The 19,709-nt window shown below is 48.7% G+C and overlaps 1 protein-coding gene across 1 annotated transcript in view; it reads left to right on the top strand.

The window, feature by feature from the left end:
* LOC103078851 (protein SOGA2) overlaps positions 1–17,779 on the top strand; it is a 111,367-nt gene extending 93,588 nt beyond the window's left edge. The window contains 5 exon segments of the mRNA XM_082931121.1: positions 5,057–5,311; positions 9,957–10,256; positions 12,146–12,177; positions 13,626–15,111; positions 17,741–17,779. Of these exon segments, the coding sequence (XP_082787247.1) occupies positions 5,057–5,311; positions 9,957–10,256; positions 12,146–12,177; positions 13,626–15,111; positions 17,741–17,779 (2,112 nt within the window).
* The last annotated feature ends 1,930 nt before the right edge of the window (positions 17,780–19,709 follow it).

Genomic DNA, 19,709 nt, shown 5'->3' with positions numbered 1-19,709 from the left:
AGGGCGCGAGGAGAAAGCCAGGAGCAGCTGCCTCTGCCACCCCAGAAAGTCCCCGCCTTCCCACAGTGCTGTCTTTTCCCTACTTACCTCTCCCAGATCTAGAACACTGCCCCAACCCAGCAGCATTTCAGAAGTAGCGTTTATCTTCCCATTCTGTGTAGAACAAGGTTGTCTCTTTTTATTATTATTCGATTTATTTAAAAGCAAAAAGCGCTCGCCCATTCCCTGCCCTCTTCCCCCGGCAACCCCCAATCTGTTCCATGCATCTCTGAGCTTGGCTTCATTTATAATATTTATAGAGTCCACATATACCAGAAATCATACAGTATTTATCTTTCTCTGCCTGACTTATTTCACTTAGCATAATGCCTTTGGGGGTCCATCCATGTTGCTGCAAATGGCATTATTTCATTCTTTTTCATGGTTGAGTAAGTATTCCATTATACAGATATACCACATTTTCTTTATTCATCTGTTGATGAACACTTAGGTTATGCGTTATTTCTCGGCTATTGTAAATAGTGCTGCTATGAACATGGGGGATATCTCTTTGCATTAGTGTTTTCGTTTTCTTCAGATAACAAGATACATGAAAAGATGTTCTACGTTATTAATCGTCAGGGAAATGCAAAGCAAAACCACAATGAGCTGTCACCTCACACCTGCTGGAATGGTTCTTATCAGGAAAACTAGAAATATCAAGTGTTGGTGAAGAGGTGGGGAGAAGGGAGCAAGGCTGTCTTTAGTGCCGCTGAAGCACGGCCAGGGTGAAAAACGTGACCAGAGTGCACTGACAGAATTCAGGCAGGGGCAAAGAAAAAGCAGATTGTGGTTTAGTTACCTCTGAAAAAAGGAAATAAATGCTTTCCATTAGATTTCTCCCAATACCAGAAAGAGCTTGTAGACCTCCCACTACAGCCCTAGAAGTCTGATCAATTTCGGTGTCCTTATTTACATGGAAGGAGCCCGAGGCCCAGAGGAAGCGTGTCGTCTCAGATCACAGAGCCTTTAGTGCAACTGGAGCTGAGAGCAGGTTACTGCCTCCACTGCCCACAAGAGAGCAGCGCCTCTCGGAGATTTGAGACCCCAGCCCTGGTCGTTAAGATCGGGCTGAGCCAGGAACGCTGTTTTCTAAGTGCTTTCTCCCTGGAAGTCTTTGAAAGCGGTGTCACTTCCCATGTAGGGTCTGCTCGCTCAGATTGCTTCTCCAGGTTTCTTCCAGCCCCTTGATCATGATAAGGGAGGAAAGGTCTGCACGTCTTTGATACTCTAGTTTCTAGGCCCTGTTTTGAGGCAAACCATAAAGTAATCAAAACTTTATATGAATTGGCTCAGTCATGAAAGAAAAAACTTGCCTGGAAAGAAGACATCTTCCAAATGGCCTTGATGAAAGATTAAAGGGCCTGTCCTGTCAAAAGAAGACAGCTCCCGTGGTACCGACAAGTTCACGGGCACTGCTGCCTGGTCCAAGGGAGCAGAAGTGTCCGGCTCACATCCCTGGGTGGAGCACAGGCATAGCCTCCTCTGCAGGCGAAGCAGCAGAGCATAGCTGGACCAAAGCACCGGGCCAGGCTGGGCAAGGGATGCAGCTGCTAACCCAGTTATGAATCCTGCCTACTGCTGGGTAGGAGGTTCTTACTAGATTTTCTGTTTATCTTAGTTCACAGCCTGAAGAGCTGGCAGTGGAGAAGAAATGAGTAAGGACGTTCTGATGAGCTGCCTTTAAACTTAAAACTATGTTTATAGTGGAAAAACCTAAAGATTTTCAGAGATGTAAGCGTAGCTAAAAAGAGGAGGCATTATCTTTGATGTGAGCCAGTTTCTCAGACATTTGGAGCCCGGGGAATGATGGATGTGGGCTGATGCTAGTTCACTCATCTTTATCCTTTTCTACTTAAATGCAAAACAGTTGAATTCTACCAAAAGTAAGTATTTTCTCTCAGTGGAAGCCATCTTGTGTCAGTTCCCAAATCTGTGCTTCCTTCAATTGACTCCTAGGTCAGATCTTGCTCTAACTGCCAGGAATCCCCCAACAAATAAGACAGATATTGAAAGGGTTCTCAGTGCAGTGGGAGACCAGACAAGGGCCACAGTTAGTACTAGTGTGGCAAGTGCCCCGCCAGGCCTGTACACAGGCTCTCAGGGATGGAGGGGCATGCAGGGCACACACCTCAGCTTGAGGGTTCAGGGAAGGGTTGTTTGTGAAAGCCCTGCTTAGAATGAATCTCGGAGGATGAACAGGAGTGGGCACATGGAAAAGGAGAGAAACAGTCTTTTGGACAAAAAAGGGACATCATGAAGAAAGGAGCATGGCACACCGGAGGAGCTGCACCTTGTCACATACGAGTGGAAAGCAGAATAGCCAAAGAACTGAAACATTAATCCTGATTTTATCATGGGAGTAAAGCATTTTGACTTGCGTTTTTAAGAAGTTATTCTGGTATCGAGGTAGAGAATGGATTAGAAACCATTAGAATTGAATGGATTAACATGGGTCCATGGGTAGACTTTGGGGATCTGCTGAACTAGAATAGGCAAAAGGATACATCTTTATGTTCATGAATCTTTCACTAAAATTTATCACATTCACCAACAACAGTACACCCCCAATTCCCTCCTCCTGTCCTCCGTGCTGTTGTCAGTTTACTTCTACACATTCTGTAAAAGACAAAATACAATGCAACTGTTTTTACTTCAGACACTCAGTAGTATTCTAAAGCAGTTAAAAACAGGAGAAAATGAGTTATATTTGCATTTATTTAGGTCATTTCCAGTGTTCATTTTTTGTGCAGATCCAAGTGTTTGTTGATATCATATTCCTTGTGCCTGAAAATTTCCTCTATCATTTCTTGAAATGTAAGCCTGCTTTCAAGTTTTCATTTGTTGAAAAAGCATTATTCTTCCGTTATTTTTGAAAGATGCTGTTGCTGAGTATAGAATTCTGTTGAGGTCGACATTTTCCCCCTCCAGCCCTTTCAAGATGTCACTCCATTTTCCCCTGACTTACATACTTTCCGAGGACAGGTCTGCTGTCATTCTCATCTGTGCGCCTCCATTTGTGGTTTATTTTTTTTCTCTGCCTCCAAGGTTTCCTCTTTGGTTTTCAGCAGTTTGCATGTGATGTCTAGATGGGAGTTCTTTTGCTTGCTTGTTAGTTTTTGGTCTTTAATCTCCTGGATGTTATTACAGACTGCCAGGTTACATCACTCTCCCATCACCAGGTTCCACATCGGGGCTAAGGATGTAGGGACAGACACGTGCCTGCCTGCAAGGAGCTGTACAGCAGGACAGGCAAGAGATGTGGTGACTCACAGTTGGGAAGGGAGAGTAACAAGCAGACTCTGGGAAGCTGGGTGGATTCACTGCTTCACCTTCTGTGTGACTCTGTCAGATTTTTTTTTAAAACGTTTTTATTGGAGTATAATTGCTTTACAATGTTGTTTGTTTCTGCTGTACAACAAAGTGAATCAGCTATATGTATACGTATATCCCCACATCCCCTCCCACTCCTCTAGATGGTCAGAAAGTACTGAGCTGATCTCCCTGTGCTATGCAGCTGCTTCCCACTAGCTAGCTGTTTTACGTTTGGTAGTGTATATGTCAGTGCTACTTTCTCACTTCATCCCAGCTTACCCTTCCCCCTCCCTGTGTCCTCAAGTCCATTCTCCACGTCTGCATCTTTATTCCTGTCCTGCCTCTAGGTTCATCAGAACCACTTTTTTTTTTTTTTTTTTTTTTTAAGATTCCATATATATGTGTTAGCATACGGTATTTGTTTTTCTCTTTCTGACTTACTTCACTCTGTATATATGACAGACTCTGGGTCCATCCACCTCACTACAAATAGTTCAATTTCGTTTCTTTTTATGGCTGAGTAATATTCCATTGTATATACGTGCCACATCTTCTTTATCCATTCATTCATCTGTGGATGGACACTTAGGTTGCTTCCATGTCCTGGCTATTGTAAATAGTGCTGCAATGAACATTGTGGTACACGCTTTTTTTTTTGGCGGTACACGGGCCTCTCACTGTGTGGCCTCTCCCATTGCGGAGCACAGGCTCCAGACGTGCAGGCTCAGTGGCCATGGCTGATGAGCCCAGCCGCTCTGCGGCACGTGGGATCCTCCCGGACCGGGGCACGAACCCATGTCCCTTGCATCAGCAGGCGGACTCTCAACCACTGCACCACCAGGGAAGCCCCCACGCCTCTTTTTGAATTATGGTTTTCTCAGGGTATATGCCCAGTAGTGGGATTGCTGGGTCATACATTAGTTCTAATTTTAGTTTTTTAAGGAACCTCCATACTGTTCTCCATAGTGGCTGTATCAATTTACATTCCCAGCAACAGTACAAGAGGGTTCTCTTTTCTCCACACCCATTCCAGCATTTACTGTTTGTAGTTTTTTTTGTGTGTGTGGTACGCGGGCCTCTCACTGTTGTGGCCTCTCTGGTTGCGGAGCACAGGCTCCGGACGTGCAGGCTCAGCGGCCATGGCTCACGGGCCCAGCTGCTCCACGGCATGTGGGATCTTCCCGGACCGGGGCATGAACCCGTGTCCCCTGCATCGGCAGGCGGACTCTCAACCACTGCGCCACCAGGGAAGCCCCTGTAGTTTTTTTTTGATGATGGCCATTCTGACCAGTGTGAGGTGATACCTCATTGTAGTTTTGGTTTGCATTTCTCTAATGATTAGTGATGTTGAGCATCCTTTCACGTGTTTGTTGGCAATCTGTATATCATCTTTGGAGAAATGTCTATTTAGGTCTTCTGCCCATTTCTGGACTGGGTTGTTTGTTTTTTTGATATTGAGCTGCATTAGCTGCTTATATATTTTGGAGATTAATCCTTTGTCAGTTGCTCTGTTTACACATTTTCTCCCATGTCAGATGTTTTTAATTATGACTTAAAGATGAAAAGTGCTTCCTCCATAAGATTGGTCAGATCTTGGTTTAAACATGTTTCCAGGGATAATACATGAACGTGCTGAGATTTTCTTCACCTACTAACGCGAGACTGTCAGGGACTAAGTTCCTAAGTCTGTTCTCCTTGACAGCTGGAAGCGAAGACTGAGAAAAGCTTGGGAGACCCGGGCTCCTCTGCTGACAGCAAAGGGGTGTTCAGGAAGGAGAGGGAGGCACAGCAGAAGCTCCTGGCCGACAGTCATGGGCTGGTCATGGACCTGCGATGGCAGATCCACCACAGCGAGAAGAACTGGAACCGAGAGAAGGCAGAGCTTCTCGACCGCCTGGACCGGGAGCGGCAGGAGTGGGGGCGGCAGGAGAAGGAGCTCCTGTGGAGAATCGAACAGGTGAGGCTGCCCCAGGGGAGGAGGCGGAGACGCCTGACCTGGAAATCAGAGCACTCAGAAGGGGAAAATCAGACAGCTCGGAGGTCTCTGCTGCATCAGGCTGATGTAGGGGCTTCCAGAGGAAGAAATCCTAGGAGTTCTGGTGTTGGAGACCTAGGCTCAGCCCTCCCATGACACAGACCTTTTCATCACAAAGTCTGTGGGTAACTTCCCTGTGTGTGTACGGCTGGGGGGTAACTTTTTAAAGGTGTTTAAAGACTAAACTTGAAGGATGAGATTATTTCAGGCCTTAGGAAGTGATTTCTACCAAAAAGCAAACTAGCTTTTAAGTCTGCCACTAAAGATGTGGTCATGGTGACTGCTCCAGCTTGAATGGAATTGTTGTCCATTAGTAAAGAAATTGCTGAAGTCAGTAGGAAGTCAGGCTGTTTGCACCTGCTGTGGATCTTGTGGAGCTGTGATTAGACAGGACACAGGGGAAGTGACTGATCGTTCATCATCTTCAGCTAAACAAACATTGAAAAATGTAGATGAGTTCTGTGGGAAAGGGGGAGTTGTTGTTCTAGAGATAATCACTCCCTGCCTTGCGTCAGCCTTAGGACAGTTTTTGTAGCTACAGTCCTGCCTGAGTAGTGCACAAATTAAATTTTCACATGAAACTGATGAACTACTGGGATTCTACCCTGGCTGGATTTTTACATAGCATGCACTGTAGTTCAGCCTGTCACAGTTATAAATTCAGGAGGCCTCAAGGAAATGTATTAATAAACTGAATGCAGGAAAAATAACTTCATTATTCTATTATAAATATCCATGCTGCCTTTTGGAAAATGTGCTGTATTATCCCTAGACATGGAACCTGTGTTCTGCAGGTGCAGTGGCAAAGGTCCATTTCTGCTCACTGCTGAGATGGGAGGGGGCGAGGGAGAGAGAACTGAAAAGGACCAGGAATCTTTGGCTCTGAAACCTCTGAGCAGAAGTGCACTGCAGATAAAGAGGCCCGACATCCTTCCTGGGTTTGGTTACTCACACAGCTGAGTCACCAGACTGGTAGATGATCTGGCTCATTTCAAAATTCCCCAAATTCTATCGAAGGAAAGTTGGCCACTTCCTGTTTGGCCTAGAAATGTGGCACCTGAGAAGAATCTTCTGTCTTAAATCCCCTGTGTGCCTGTGCTCTATGCAGAGGATCAGCTGTCGGGTGGGAATCTTAGGGGCAGATGCAGCACATACTCTTACAAAGTGGTCACGGATTCATCCAGTGTTCGTTAACCAGTATCCTGGCTCCTCCAGGTACCTCGTTATCAGGGAGGGTCCCCTCCTGGCCATCCCTCCAGGACCGCACACACTGTCCCTCCCGCACCCCAGCAAGGCCATCGTCATCACCCCTTTGCCCGTGAGCTGTAGGCTTGTTGGTCTCATCATGGCTTCATTTTGGAAGTCACACCTTGGATGTAAGTTAAGCAAGTCTTTAAGGGCTTCATTTTACTTTGGGTAATGAGGAATTTCTAGTAAAGGAAAAATTAGTAAGACATCCAGTGACATTCAATGTTCGAAGAGTTAATGCCCTAGGGATGAACAGCCACCCCATTTTAAGACTATCTTTGGAAAGATAAGTGGGCAGGGGCTGAACTCCATTTCCAGACCGTCACTACTGCCATGGCCCTACCACGATGACAGCCTCAGAACCTCAGTCATCAAGGTTAACATCTTTGAGCAAAATGGACTCAAGACACGTGGGTTCTGGGGCGTTCATTCATCTGTTCCTGAAATCTGTGTGGTGGATCCCGCAGGCTTTGTACAATGATTTCACTGCTGTTTTTAGAAGAGGGTTTGTTGATGCTTCAGATATGCAATTGTGGCTTATCAAAAATAAATCCAAATAAATAAATATTTGACATTTAAAAAATCACAGTACCCAATCCTGAAAATGAGGAAAAGCAGTTATAGGTATTCTCTGTAAAAGAGGAAATTGGCTAAAGTGTAGCGTGTGTAGATTTTTTTTAAATCAGTTATTGAGTTGTTCATTCATTTAACTTGTAGCTGCACATTCCATAGGTGTGCACATACCTACATCTATAACAAGACACGTAGACAAACATTCTTCATAACGTATGCCCCTCGATATCTATGTGGTGGGCCGTGTAACCTTGTCTGTGATGACCTAATACAGATGGTGAAAGAAGTAACACTAAATCCATTTTCCACTTTGAGAACACATGCTTCGTACTTGCCCGGTGGTGTTGAATTCCTACATAATTTCTGTGCCATGTGAGGCATGTGATATGACGAATGACTGTGGGAATGTGGTTAAGGTCCTGTAACACACACCATCTATCTTATCAGCATCTGTCTCAACTCAGATCTGATGGGTGAGAGTTAACTTTCCTGGAGTTACACTACTTTCTCCTCCGAATTGTTCAGTCTGTTAGCCTGCAGAGGCCTTAGGAGTTGGCTGTGGTAAAGAACTAAATGAAAGCTCACATGTCATTCTTCTTCCAGTGACTTCCTTAAATCAGTTACCTCTGCAGCATGAAAGGCTGTTCTTTTAAAACCTGTGTACAAAGTAACCTTTTTTCTTGTGACCAATTCAGGTAAAGTGACATTCTCAAGGGTTTACTGTTGCCTGCAAATCTTGTAAATTTGGTGTTTGCTTTATAAGTTCTTCTACTGTAGGACTCTAAGTACAGTAGGTGCTGATGCCTGGTTTGAAATGACTCTCCTAGGAAACCCTATCCTTTTAGGGACCATTTATTCTATGACAGCACTGCAGAGGCATCTTGGCAGCAGAAACGTCCAGCTGAAACCACTCCAGCTCATTTTTAGGGAACCTAACTAACACTTACAGCTTTAGTGCACATTGCTCCTGGCTGCTCAGGTTTATATTTGAAACCCCACTTTGCTGAGTGAGAATGTGCTGGATCATAGCTCTCTCCTGCAGTCATTCTCCCCCCTCTTCACACACACCCTCCGTGCACATTTACAGCTTCAAATGTGATTCTTGCATTTTAATTCTGTGCCCGAAATAGCTTGGAGATGATCATATGTTGAAACTAAATTACACTGACATGCATTAGATGAACATAATAAAAAACTTTTCATTTTTTTAAAAAAGAAAGCATTTAGCATCTTTGAGAGCTATGTCACTGGGGAGGGGGTAGAGAGCATAGGGGGCTGAGCTGAAACCCCCCTAATTCAACTGGGATTCTGCCTCAAACTCTAACATTTACGCTCCAGCTGCTTGAATCTCCATCTTTCTCCTAAAATGAAGATAATACTCTGAGACTGGTTCCACCACCTCTGAAATTACTAGAAATGAGTAAAAGTCCCCATGACTCCTCATGGCTTTGTTCCCTATGACACACAGGCCACACTTATCCAGCTTGCTGATGAAGGCTTGAGTTAGGACAGGAGGTGTAGTTTGTGAAAGATGCCTTGTTAAAGGGTAAATAAATGTGCTTCCAAGGGAGGGTCAAAGCCTCCGGGCACCGTCTCAGCACCACTTCTGCTGCCCCCGCCCTTGAGTTCAAGTCCAAAGAGCAGCCAGGGCGGTGGAGTGTGTGAGCCGACCTGTCAAAGGTGCTTTCTGCCTGTTTTGGAGGGGAGCTCGGCAGGGTCCAGGGCAGCCCCTCAGGGCTCCTCCAAGGAGAGAGCACTGCAGGCACGCGTGTCCCTGCCTGTCCCTGTGGTTCTACGCGGCTCCTCCTGAAGGGCCCCCATGCTGTGAGGACATGAGGCGTTCGTTTATCAGTGCACCCAGGCCCAACGAATCACGCAGGCCTCAAAGGGGATCTCGGTGGTGGTCCCGCTGACGAACAGCGAGCTTTACGCTGGGCCTGGCCTGCAGCCCTCCCACAGCCCCAGAGAGAGGGGCACCCCTCTTACAGGTGGGGACACTGAGCTGAGACGACCAGCCACACACACGGGTTTCAGGTCTCCTGAGGTTTCCCAACTGCTGCTGCTTGCATTTACCCAGTCAGAGAAAAGTATGGCTCCAAACCATGTGGCTCATGTTTTTGTTTCTTTTTCTAGTCATACCAGATCTTTAATTACCTCTGTAGCTAAATGTTAATCCTCTCAAGCAAAGTGTAAGATGTTTTTGACACCCAGTGGTTATAACCCAGGTGATCACTCGGGATTTATGTAGGACCCATTTCAAATAATTTGAAGACCATGCTCTGTTGTTATTTAGAAACACTGCCAGTTAGGAAAATCAAATTCACCCTCAGAAGTTTGCTATCACTGATGGCTTTCCACCGAGTGTGCCTTACGTTCTGAAGGTAATTACCAAAAGCGAGTTCTAAATGTGTTGTTTGGTAATGTTAGATTAAAAAACTACATGTATAATTTCCTGTGAGCACAGTACTCAACGTTATATACAATAACATATTCTCATCAGAAGGAGCTGGCTTGTGCGTGTGGCTAATGCATATTTTTCTAGTCCATATAAAATTGTGATTTTTCTCTTCCAAAAGCATTTATGATGTGTTATTTTTGAAATTAAGGTCAGAACTTTAAGAATGTAGACTTCTCACCGTCTTTCAGATAGACCATATGTTAATTCCAAATTGTGGAGAAACCATGACCTTAAGGAGCAACAGACAGAAAAATGAGGCTGATTGTTTTCATTTTTAAAACCCTCAAGTTGCAGAAAGTAAACAGTCCCCGGAGAGGTGGCAGTTTCCTCTGTGATCAAAAGGAAGGCGATGTCCGCCCCTGTGCCCACACGGGGAGCCCCTGGGCACCCCACCCCACGGGGACGTGGCCCTGCATAGACACTGACTCCAGCACGTTTGAGGACCAGCCGCTGTCCAAGCTGAAGGAATCGGACAGGTGCTCGGCCCGGGAGAACCTCTACCTGGATGCCCTGTCCTTGGACGACGAGCCAGAGGAGCCTCCAGACCGCAAGCCCGAGAGGAGGGAGTTCAGGAACTGCTTCCCCGAGGTCAGCCTGGGTTTGGGGTCTGGTTACCTGCGGCAGGACCGAGGGCAGGGGCTTGGGAAGCCGGCCGAGTGGCTGGCAGGCCCCTGGTTTTGCATATCACGGCCTCTGGGGTCAGTAAAAACGAACCCTTCGTGATGCAGGAGCTTTGCTTGGTGGTCCTGACCCCAGGCTCCCTGCTTCACTTAGCTGCTTGTCTCAGGTTCAGAAATTCAGGGCTTGGGTCCTGTGTGGACGGGAGTCTCAGGAACGGGAGTGTCCAGTGAACACAAGAGGAAATATGGGGTTGACCAAAAAGTTCGATCAGTTTTAAGTAAAAATAAAAGACATTTTTCATTTTCAGCAAGAACTTTATTTAACGACGTATTCATTAACCAAACAAACTTTCTGGCAAACCCAATAGATCATCCTGGGAAGTGTAGAGATGCAAGTTTTCTTAAAATCATAGTACGGCCTTCTGATTCCAGAAAACATTAATAACAGAAAAAAAATTTGCTTTAAAGAAAGTAACAAATGTCACTAACCAATGACATACAATAAATACCTTATCTGTGCAAAGGGAAAAAAATCCAACACTAGAAACCTGTGTAACTTAGATCAGCAAATAGAAGAGCTTAGCTCTGTGCAGAAATCTCCACGGCACAGCATTGGGTTTTTTTGGTTATGACTTTCTAAAAACTGGGTTTTAAAGATTGACTTTAGGAATCGTACCTGTGAGCCGATCTCAGTGGTTGCACCTGTCATTTGACACGCTCAGCAGATGGGGTGCCCGTCAGGCAGGGATGTTGAAGTGGGGGATCACCCTCAGTCACAGGTCAGCGAGGTCAAGTGCCTTCTCCTCAGCACCTGTACCCAGCAGAGGTGACAGCGCCAGCATGCCACCCCGGGGATCTAGTGGCATCGTCTCCTATGCCATCTTCAAAGCAGTGGCCAGATCCCATGGGAGGGCTCCCTGGGGGATGCTCAGGTGGTTTGCTGTGCCAGGACTCAGTCGCAATACCTCCAAGGCTCACTGGGCCTCGCTCCCTCAGGACTGGTCCGCACGGGGGTGTCCTCAGGAGGACCGTGTGTGCATGTTCTCTTCTTTAGTAGAGGTCACTGTACCTTCCCTGATTCCCAAGGGCGATATTTAAAACAAAGAGCCCTCTAAGGATGTCACACCGACTTCTTTTTTGCATTTTTTACTGCAGTACACTTGGTGTGCAATGTAAGTTGCAGGTGTACAACAGTGATTCACAATTTTTAAAGGTTATGCTCCCTTTAGTTATTATAAAATATTGGCAGTGTCCCCTGTGCTGTACAATACATCCTTGTAGTTTTATTTATTTTATATGTAGTAGTCTATACCTCTCCCACCGACTTCTATAGACAGGCTGAGGCCAAGAGACGTCTCTCCCCTAACTTGCTCTCACCCCTGTCTTCCCTTCCTCCTCCTCCCCCATCTCCTTCTCCCCATTCTCCCCCTCCTCTCTTGCAGGCGTTTGTGCGCGCTCTCCCTCCCTCCCTCCCTCCCTCTCTCTCACGCACACACACACACACACATTCAGTCATTAACGAGGCAGCTTTGAAGCTCACGTGCTTAGTGATGCCCTCTGAGGAGCACAGGAGAGCCACTTTGTGACAATGTTTATAGACAATTTTTCTCATTCACTTTTCTCATTCACGTGGGCCCTCCCTGGACTCAGAGGCTCTAACCTGTCATCACCCCTGGATTCTGGTGTCATTATCGTACTTCAAAGGGCTGAGAGGCAGAGGCACTCTTGGCCCAAACTTGGCTCCCATGTACATTTTAAATGGTATTGTCCTAAGAGAAAAACAAATCACTTAGCACCCTGAAGGCCCCCAGGCAGCCAATGTTAACCAATTCAGATAAACTTACTTCTTCTTTACAGGAAGAAGAAAATCAGAAGGGAAATCTTCAAAGGTAAGTAAGATTGATATGATAGTAGACTACTGCAGTAAAAAACCTCCCGGTCTTGGGCTTCCCTGGTGGCACAGTGGTTAGGAATCCGCCTGCCAACGCAGGGGACACGGGTTTGAGCCCTGGTCCGGGAAGATCCCACATGCCGTGGAGCAACTAAGCCTGTGCGCCACAACTACTGAGCCTGTGCTCTAGAGCCCTCGAGCCACAACTAAAGGCCGTGCTCTGCAACAAGCCAAGCCACTGCAATGAGAAGCCCCTGCTCGCTGCAACTAGAGAAAGCCCGCACGCAGCAACAAAGACCCAATGCAACGAAAAATTTTCCAAAACCTCCTGGTCTTAAAATTCTATCTTGTCACTGCAGTGTACTGTGACACTCTTCAAAAATGACCCAGAGTAAAACTTCTGGATAAGTAGTTGCTTTATTATTAATTTCATAAATACAGTATTTTAAATTATTAGCAACAAAAAGGCCAGTGCTATGCTGCGTTCATGTGTGTGTTAGTGTCACAGTAAGAGCTGTGTGATTAGAGTTGTGTATATTAAGGAGATGATTGTGTTAAATGGTTTTTGAAAAGTCCATGGAAACCCTTCTAATTTAAAGTCTGATTCTAGTAACCCATAGATGTATGGCGGGACATGTCTGAAAAGGCACGTATAAGCAGATTTGTTTGAGTATAGAGAGGGAAGGGGAGGACTGAGCCTGTGGGTGGGTCTGGGCAGGGCCAGAGGGGATTTCTGTTTGAAATGGTGTTGAAATCATTCGCCAGCCTGATCACACCTTCCACTGCCCTCCCCTCCTCCACATCTTCTGTTGGCCTTGGGAGACTGTTAGTGCTTCAAGCCAATAGCGGATGAGGCCCGTGGGCGGAGAAGACTTCAGGTCACAGTTGCTTTGTGGTGGCATCTCTCCCTCCCTGCCGCTCCAGTTTCCCGTTTGGATTGGGACTGTGGTGTGTGCACGTCTGTGGGATGCGCGCCTGCTCTAATGCCGGGAACTCGGGAAGCTCCCGCAGCTTCGACATTGAAGCTCCCGCAGCTTCGACACTGAAGGTGCCCATCAAGTACGTGGAGAGGCCAGGCCACAGCCAGGCTCCCCTTCTTCCTGTGGAGCATCCATGCACTGAACTAGAATATTGCAGAGCAGGGTTAGAGCTTAGCTCTGACTGCCCTGGGGCCCCACCTCTCCCACGGTTTTGAGGGTCGGCTGTAGTAAATTCTGACCCATACAAGGCTCCTGCAGCAATTCCAGAGCCATAAAAGCCTGTTGGATACCAGAGGGTCAGCCCAAGAGTGGAAAACATCAGGCAGCTGGAACGTGTCCTGATCCTTCAGGTGGAGACACAGGCACTGTGCATGCGGGCAGGACACAGGCTGTGCTGGGTAAGGGGTTCCAGGGCCGTGGCTCCCTAGCCGGTGGCAGCTGACACCTCTCCTCTCCCCTTCCCCAGGGCCGTGTCCGTCTCATCCATGTCAGAGTTCCAGCGCCTGATGGATGGCTCTCCCTTCCTGCCAGAGAAGGGCCTGCCCGCTACCAGCAGGAAGGAGGACGTCACCCCACCCCTCTCCCCAGATGACCTCAAGTACATCGAGGAGTTCAACAGCAAGAGCTGGGACGATAGGCCCCCAGACCCCTGGGCGGACAGGACCGAGGCGGGTCGGGCAAGGCCCGAGGCCAGCACCGACCCTTTCTCCGACTCCTCCTGGTACCTCACCACGAGCATCACCCTGACCACGGACACCGTGACCAGCCCGGAGCACTGCCAGAAGCAGTTCCCGCGGAGCCTTGTCTGCGCCGAGCAGGCCGGGGTGAGGATGCTGCACAGCCCGCCCGCCGTGCGGAGGCTGGATGGCACCGTGGTGGCAGGCGGTGAGGGCAGGGCCCGAGGGGGCCCGGGGGACACCAAGGGGGGCGGTTCTGAACACATTCTTAGGTGGCCCTGTGCCCCCTCCAAGCACCCGCGAGACTACCCGGACGGTGGGCTCTGGCCCCTCGACAGCACCCTCGGTTTCTCCTCCCCGCTGCACAGCCTGGAGATGTCCAAGAACCTGAGTGATGACATGAAGGAGGTGGCCTTCTCCGTCAGCGCCGTCTGCTCCAGCCCCGGGGAGCCTCTGGTCAAGGATACGGCCTGCCAGACCAATGGGTCCCGGACAACAGGGACGCAGACCATCCAGACCATCAGCATCGGCCTGCAGACCGAAGCCCTGCGGGGCAGTGCCGTCACCAGCAGCCCCCACAAGTGTCTCACACCCAAGGCAGGGGGTGGCACCACGCCCATGTCCTCTCCCTCCCGCGGCCTCAGGAACAGGCAGGTGGCCCCCGCCATCGAGAAGGTGCAGGCCAAGTTTGAACGCACATGCTGCTCCCCCAAGTACGGGTCTCCCAAGCTGCAGAGGAAGCCCCTCCCCAGAGTCGATCAGCCAAGCAGCAGGACCTCCCCAGGGCTGGCCCCGAAAGGCTGCGGCGAGTCAGCCTGGGCCCGTTCTACCACCACTCGGGAGAGCCCCGTGCACACCGCCATCAACGACGGCCTCTCCAGCCTCTTCAGCATCATCGATCACAGCCCTATGGTGCAGGACCCCTTCCAGAAGGGGGTGCGGGCTGCCAGTCGGTCTCGTTCGGCAGAGCCCCCGCCGGACCTGGGCCCGGGCCAGGACACGAGCCCCAGCTCCCGAGGCCGGTCGCCCAGCCCGGTCGGGGGTGGCTCCGAGACGTGCAGGGAGGAAGGGGGAGAGGGCACGCCTGCGAGGCAGGACCTATCTGCTCCCCCCGGCTACACGCTCACCGAGAACGTCGCCCGGATCCTCCACCGGAAGCTGTTGGAACACGCCTTAAAGGAGGAGCAGAGGCAGGCCGCCCACGGCACCCCCAGTCTCAGCAGCAACGGCCCTGTGGGAGAAATGACGGTCAGAGCCGAGCCAGGGTCCATCGAGGTAAAGGAGGCTGGTATCCCACCCCCTCCCCCTTCGGCTCGTCCTTTCCTCCCCCTTCGGCTCGTCCTTTTCAGTGTCAGCACAGCTGACCCTGGGGCTGTACCAGGTTATGTGAGTTCAGGGGAGGGTGGAACAAGCAGGAACGCAACCCCTGAGCTGCTTCTTAAAAGAGAACTTGGTTTTATTGCCGTCAGTGATCCTCTGCGGACCATGAGATGGTTTTCTTAAGTAGCTTAGGGATTGACTCAGGTCCTCCACTCTGGCCTCAGCGATCCATGCTTGTCTGTTTATCAGGGCTTTTCATTTGGGTTCATATTTCCCCTCCTTCTGTATGAGTTTGTGTCCTGGGAGCGTGTGTGGGCAACATCAGGCTTTCTGCTCCAGCTGTGTGTGTGATGAAGAGAGAGGGTTTTGACAGGGTGGACATAGAAGACCTCTCGACAGGACCTACAGGAAGGGTGTCTGGATCCCAGCGCTGGCTTCAGTGCAGACAGCGGGTTCACGTCTCACAAATCCCCTTACCCTCTCTGTATGCGTGCGTTCTCTTAGTAAGACCAGGTGAGACGAATGGATAAGGTCAAAATCCTGCCTTCATACAACGCGATTATTATCCTTATCCCCTTAAACATCACCTATTATTATGTTACCTATGACCACACTTATTATCCATATTGTCACATATTATGTGATTATTATTATTGTATCCCTCTCCTCCCTTAAGGTTATTTGCAAATCAGTCGATCTTGAATTCTGCCCTGATCATACCCACATGTGGTATATAACTGGACCATGGCAAGGATGAGCGAAATAAAACAAAGCCCGATGATGATGCCGGGGGTGAAAACGGTGGTGATGTTGGCCTTATCGTTCACGCAGTGCCAGAGGAGGTTTCCCAGCCCTTGGTCAGACACCCTCATGTGTAGACCTGGGGGTGAGGCCTGACCCACCAGGAACCCAGATGCAAAACCTCCACAGCAGTGGAATCCAGACACCGGTAGGCATTCTCTAGGCTGGGCAGACAGCAGATGGCGAAGGTTAGAGAAAGACACATACAGGCTCCCTCCCAAGGCTCTGCAGCCCCAGGTGCACAGGTGAGGAGAGGAGGAGGTATATTTCCTGTGTCACCTGATCCACCTGCTGCCCCACATCTCCCACAGTGGGAAAAAGAATGCTCAGCTTCCCAGTATAACCCAACAAGAGGCATTTAACTCAAAATATAGAGTTTAAATCTGAAATAGATTAAACCATGTGAAATTGCCAGTGACCTACAGAAATGGCAACACCATATGGTTCAACCTAATAATACTGACAGTCTGTAGCCTACGCCTGCCCAAGGTACAGGTCTTTGTGATAAAGCTGTGTGCTCTGAGAAGGAGGTTGTGTTCTCAGGTAACAAATGGCGTCTTCTGTGGGCTTCTGTTACCCCATCCCTCAGGGCCCCTCAGGTAAGTGGTTTGCTGCTGCAGAGGGTCTAGCTAGGTGAGTGCCACACCTTCTTGGAATGAGAGCTTTGTCCCAAGCATTAACTAGCTTGTCTGTGGTGTCCATTTATATTAGAGACATTTTGAGTCACAAATGAATGCTGCAGGCAATCTATGAGACTAGAAACGAAATAGTGCTGTGATTGAGTCATTAAACCAAGGCGTGAAAATGGCTTTATCCATAGAAAGCTGTGCCCCCCTTTGGTCCTCTGTGAAGTGTGTTTAGATTTTCTTCTCACTCGGTGTGTTTACTACCAAAAGAGGTGATGGCTGATTTAAAGGGGGACCAGGCATGGTGTCAGGGGTTCAGAACTGGTATGGAGCTCTCACAGGCAGTGTTTAAATGTCATGGGCTCTTTCTTTTTCCTTTACTGTTGGAATTTGGCTTATTCTAGACTCCAGTGGAATTTATTCCTCACCTGAACTGACTTACTATATGAGGCCCATTGGAGACCCCAGGACCCCTTCCCATCCCTCCCTAGACTTGTAGTTTTTTTCATTTCAGAATCAGAATGAATTCAGATTTCCCACCCTCCTCTGAGCCCATGTGGGAGAATCTTTCCTGGAGTGCTCAATGGGACATCTAAACATGGGTGATGACGGAGTCATCCCTAGCCAGGAAAGGGCACAGTAGGAAACTCCCTTTCTCCCCTCACTCTCACCCCATGAGCTACTTATTCCTCTGTTTCTCTTGAAGACATAGCACCAATGCAGAGAGAAGCTGTGAGCAGGTCTGGTGTGGAGAGAGAGGATAACCTGGAAATGTCTCGGGGGAAAATTCGAAGGGAAAGTTTTAGTCTGAGCTGCAGTCAGTTGGTCATTGTGACTAAAACAATCTGGCTGTTTAATGGGCTCTGTTTCAAAAGCAGCAGTCATAGGGTGCTGGAAATGTTAAATGTCAAGGGGCAGCTCGGGAAGAAGAGAAGAATAGCCAGCGGAAGGGAGAGGTCTGTAGCTGTTCTGTCGTGAGGGCCCCTCCTGCTCTGGCCAGGCGGGGGCCGGCCTCTGTGCCTGCTTCTGCAGGACCTCGCTTCTCCAGATGGCTGCCACCAGGCCTGTTGACTTTAAACCTTTACTGTTGTTCTTTTTTAAAAATTACTTTCAAACCTACTTGCTTTTTCTCTTCTTTGTCTGTCTGTTCTGTCCAGAACCAAACTGTCTTACTAACTGCCCCCTGGGGACTCTAGCCCTGCCTGCCTCATGCCGTAAGTGCTTTCTTCCTTCTTTCCACACTGTCTGGAGAGGTTGTCATGCAGCTCAGGGCGAGCCCAGGGTCCACCTGCAGGGACCGATGGCAGGCCTGGACAGGACCCCTTGCCCCCCGGGGTACTGACTGCTCAGTAGAGATCCTATTGAGATCTCCCCTCTCCTGTGCAGTCTGCAGCCAGTATGCTCCCAAAGGGGTAAAAAGGACATTGGCCAGCGAGGGAACTGTCCAGCCTGCAGGGTCTCTGAGCCGAGCGTGTTCCCTGTAGGCCTGTCTGCTCGCTGACATTTTGGTGGCTGTGCACTGCCATGTGCTATAAGGTGTGACCATTACGCATAAGGCTTTTCTTTTTTTTTCAAAAACCACACCAGAGGGAATAAATACAAATGTATCTTGTTCTTGTCCTTCCCAGTGGTCACCATAGGGCTCGTAGTAAGTGCTCAATAGATTTGTGTTAATTGACTAAACAACACAATCGTCCCTGCTCCAAAATTGCAGAATCACCTTCAGAGCCTGAATCAAAGCTTGTGAGAAAATACCAACCTTGTTTTTCTGATCAAGGATATAGTCACCCACCCCCTTATCCACTGGCCTTAAATACAACTGGCTCTCAAAGACTAAGCACATGCCCCATGAAAAATGACAAAGAATGGCTCCAGAGGCCATTTCCAGAAGAGGTGCTAGGAAAAAAAACAGTATTGCTTGCTTAGATTTGCTGCTGTGATACTAAAGAGAACTTTGTCCCCTTGAACTCATGGTCACACAGCATTTCTTCTGTGCAGAGACGCTAGTGACGAGGTGGCACAAATTAACAGAAAACCCTTGTCACTCAGCATCAGCTTGCGCAGTGGTGTCCAAAGATCCTATGCCGGCAACCTCCACACACTGCTAGACAACACATGTTACAAACCAACACACAATATATGCAACACAAACCACACATCTCTTGAGCCACCGTCCCTCGTGCCCTGGGCTGGGCTAAGGTGAGGACGTTTCCTTTAATTTTGGCTGTTTCCGTGCTGACGTGTTTTCACAGGCGAGGTATCTCTGGCTGTCATGGTTTCCGTTAGTATAAGTGCTTTGCTGAGGAGGCCTCCCTGTAGTCACATAAAGTGCCACCAGCAGGTCTAGGGTTGTTAGAGTCATGGTGTATGTGTCGATGCTCCTTTTCTGCTGCCCCGCCCTCCATCTTCTCCCTGTCTCTTTGTCACTCTGATGACTACATGCTCCTCATTCTGCTCTGCTGTGCTCATCACATCTCTTTATATCCCTCGACTTACTTCCTGAGTGGCTCTGAGGTCCTTGTTCTGTGTTCTTCATCACAGTGGTTTCCCACCTCAGCCTCTCGTTGTGTGGGTGTCTGGGTGGATAGAACGCACTGTTTTCCTCAGGTCACAGCTGCCCACAGATCTCAAGTCAGTGTCCTTTGTCCTGGAGTGCAGAGTAAGGACAAGTAGCTCAACAGTCTCTAATACCAAAAAAGGAGCCGCAGCCTTGAGAGGACGTACTGTAGGTGATTGGTCCCGGGGTTACTGGTCCTCAGAAGGTGCAGGGGCCCGTAGCATAGAAGCACAAGCACACTTGGGCTCCACTTTTTTAAATTTTTGTTTGTTTCTTACTTTTAGCTGTGTTGGGTCTTCCTTGTGGTGCGCGGGCTTCTCGTTGTTGTGGCTTCTCTTGTTGCGGAGCACAGGCTCAGTAGTTGTGGCACACGGGCTCAGTTGCTCTGTGGCACGTGGGATCTTCCTGGACCAGGGATCAAACCCCGTGTCCGCTGCATTGGCAGGCGGATTCTTAACCACTGCACCACCAGGGAAGCCCAGGCTCCACTTTTTAAAACCACCTAAATTAAAGTTTCTGCCTGCAGCATTATCTCCATGTGGTGGGAGTTTAACACAGTGCCAGTCAAC

This window comes from Lipotes vexillifer, unplaced genomic scaffold (genome assembly GCF_000442215.2).
Source record: "Lipotes vexillifer unplaced genomic scaffold, Lipotes_vexillifer_v1.1 scaffold447, whole genome shotgun sequence".
Classification (NCBI taxonomy): Eukaryota; Metazoa; Chordata; class Mammalia; order Artiodactyla; family Lipotidae; genus Lipotes; species Lipotes vexillifer.
The sequence above is the reverse complement of the archived record's forward strand: the minus strand, read 5'-3'. Positions and strand labels throughout refer to the sequence as shown.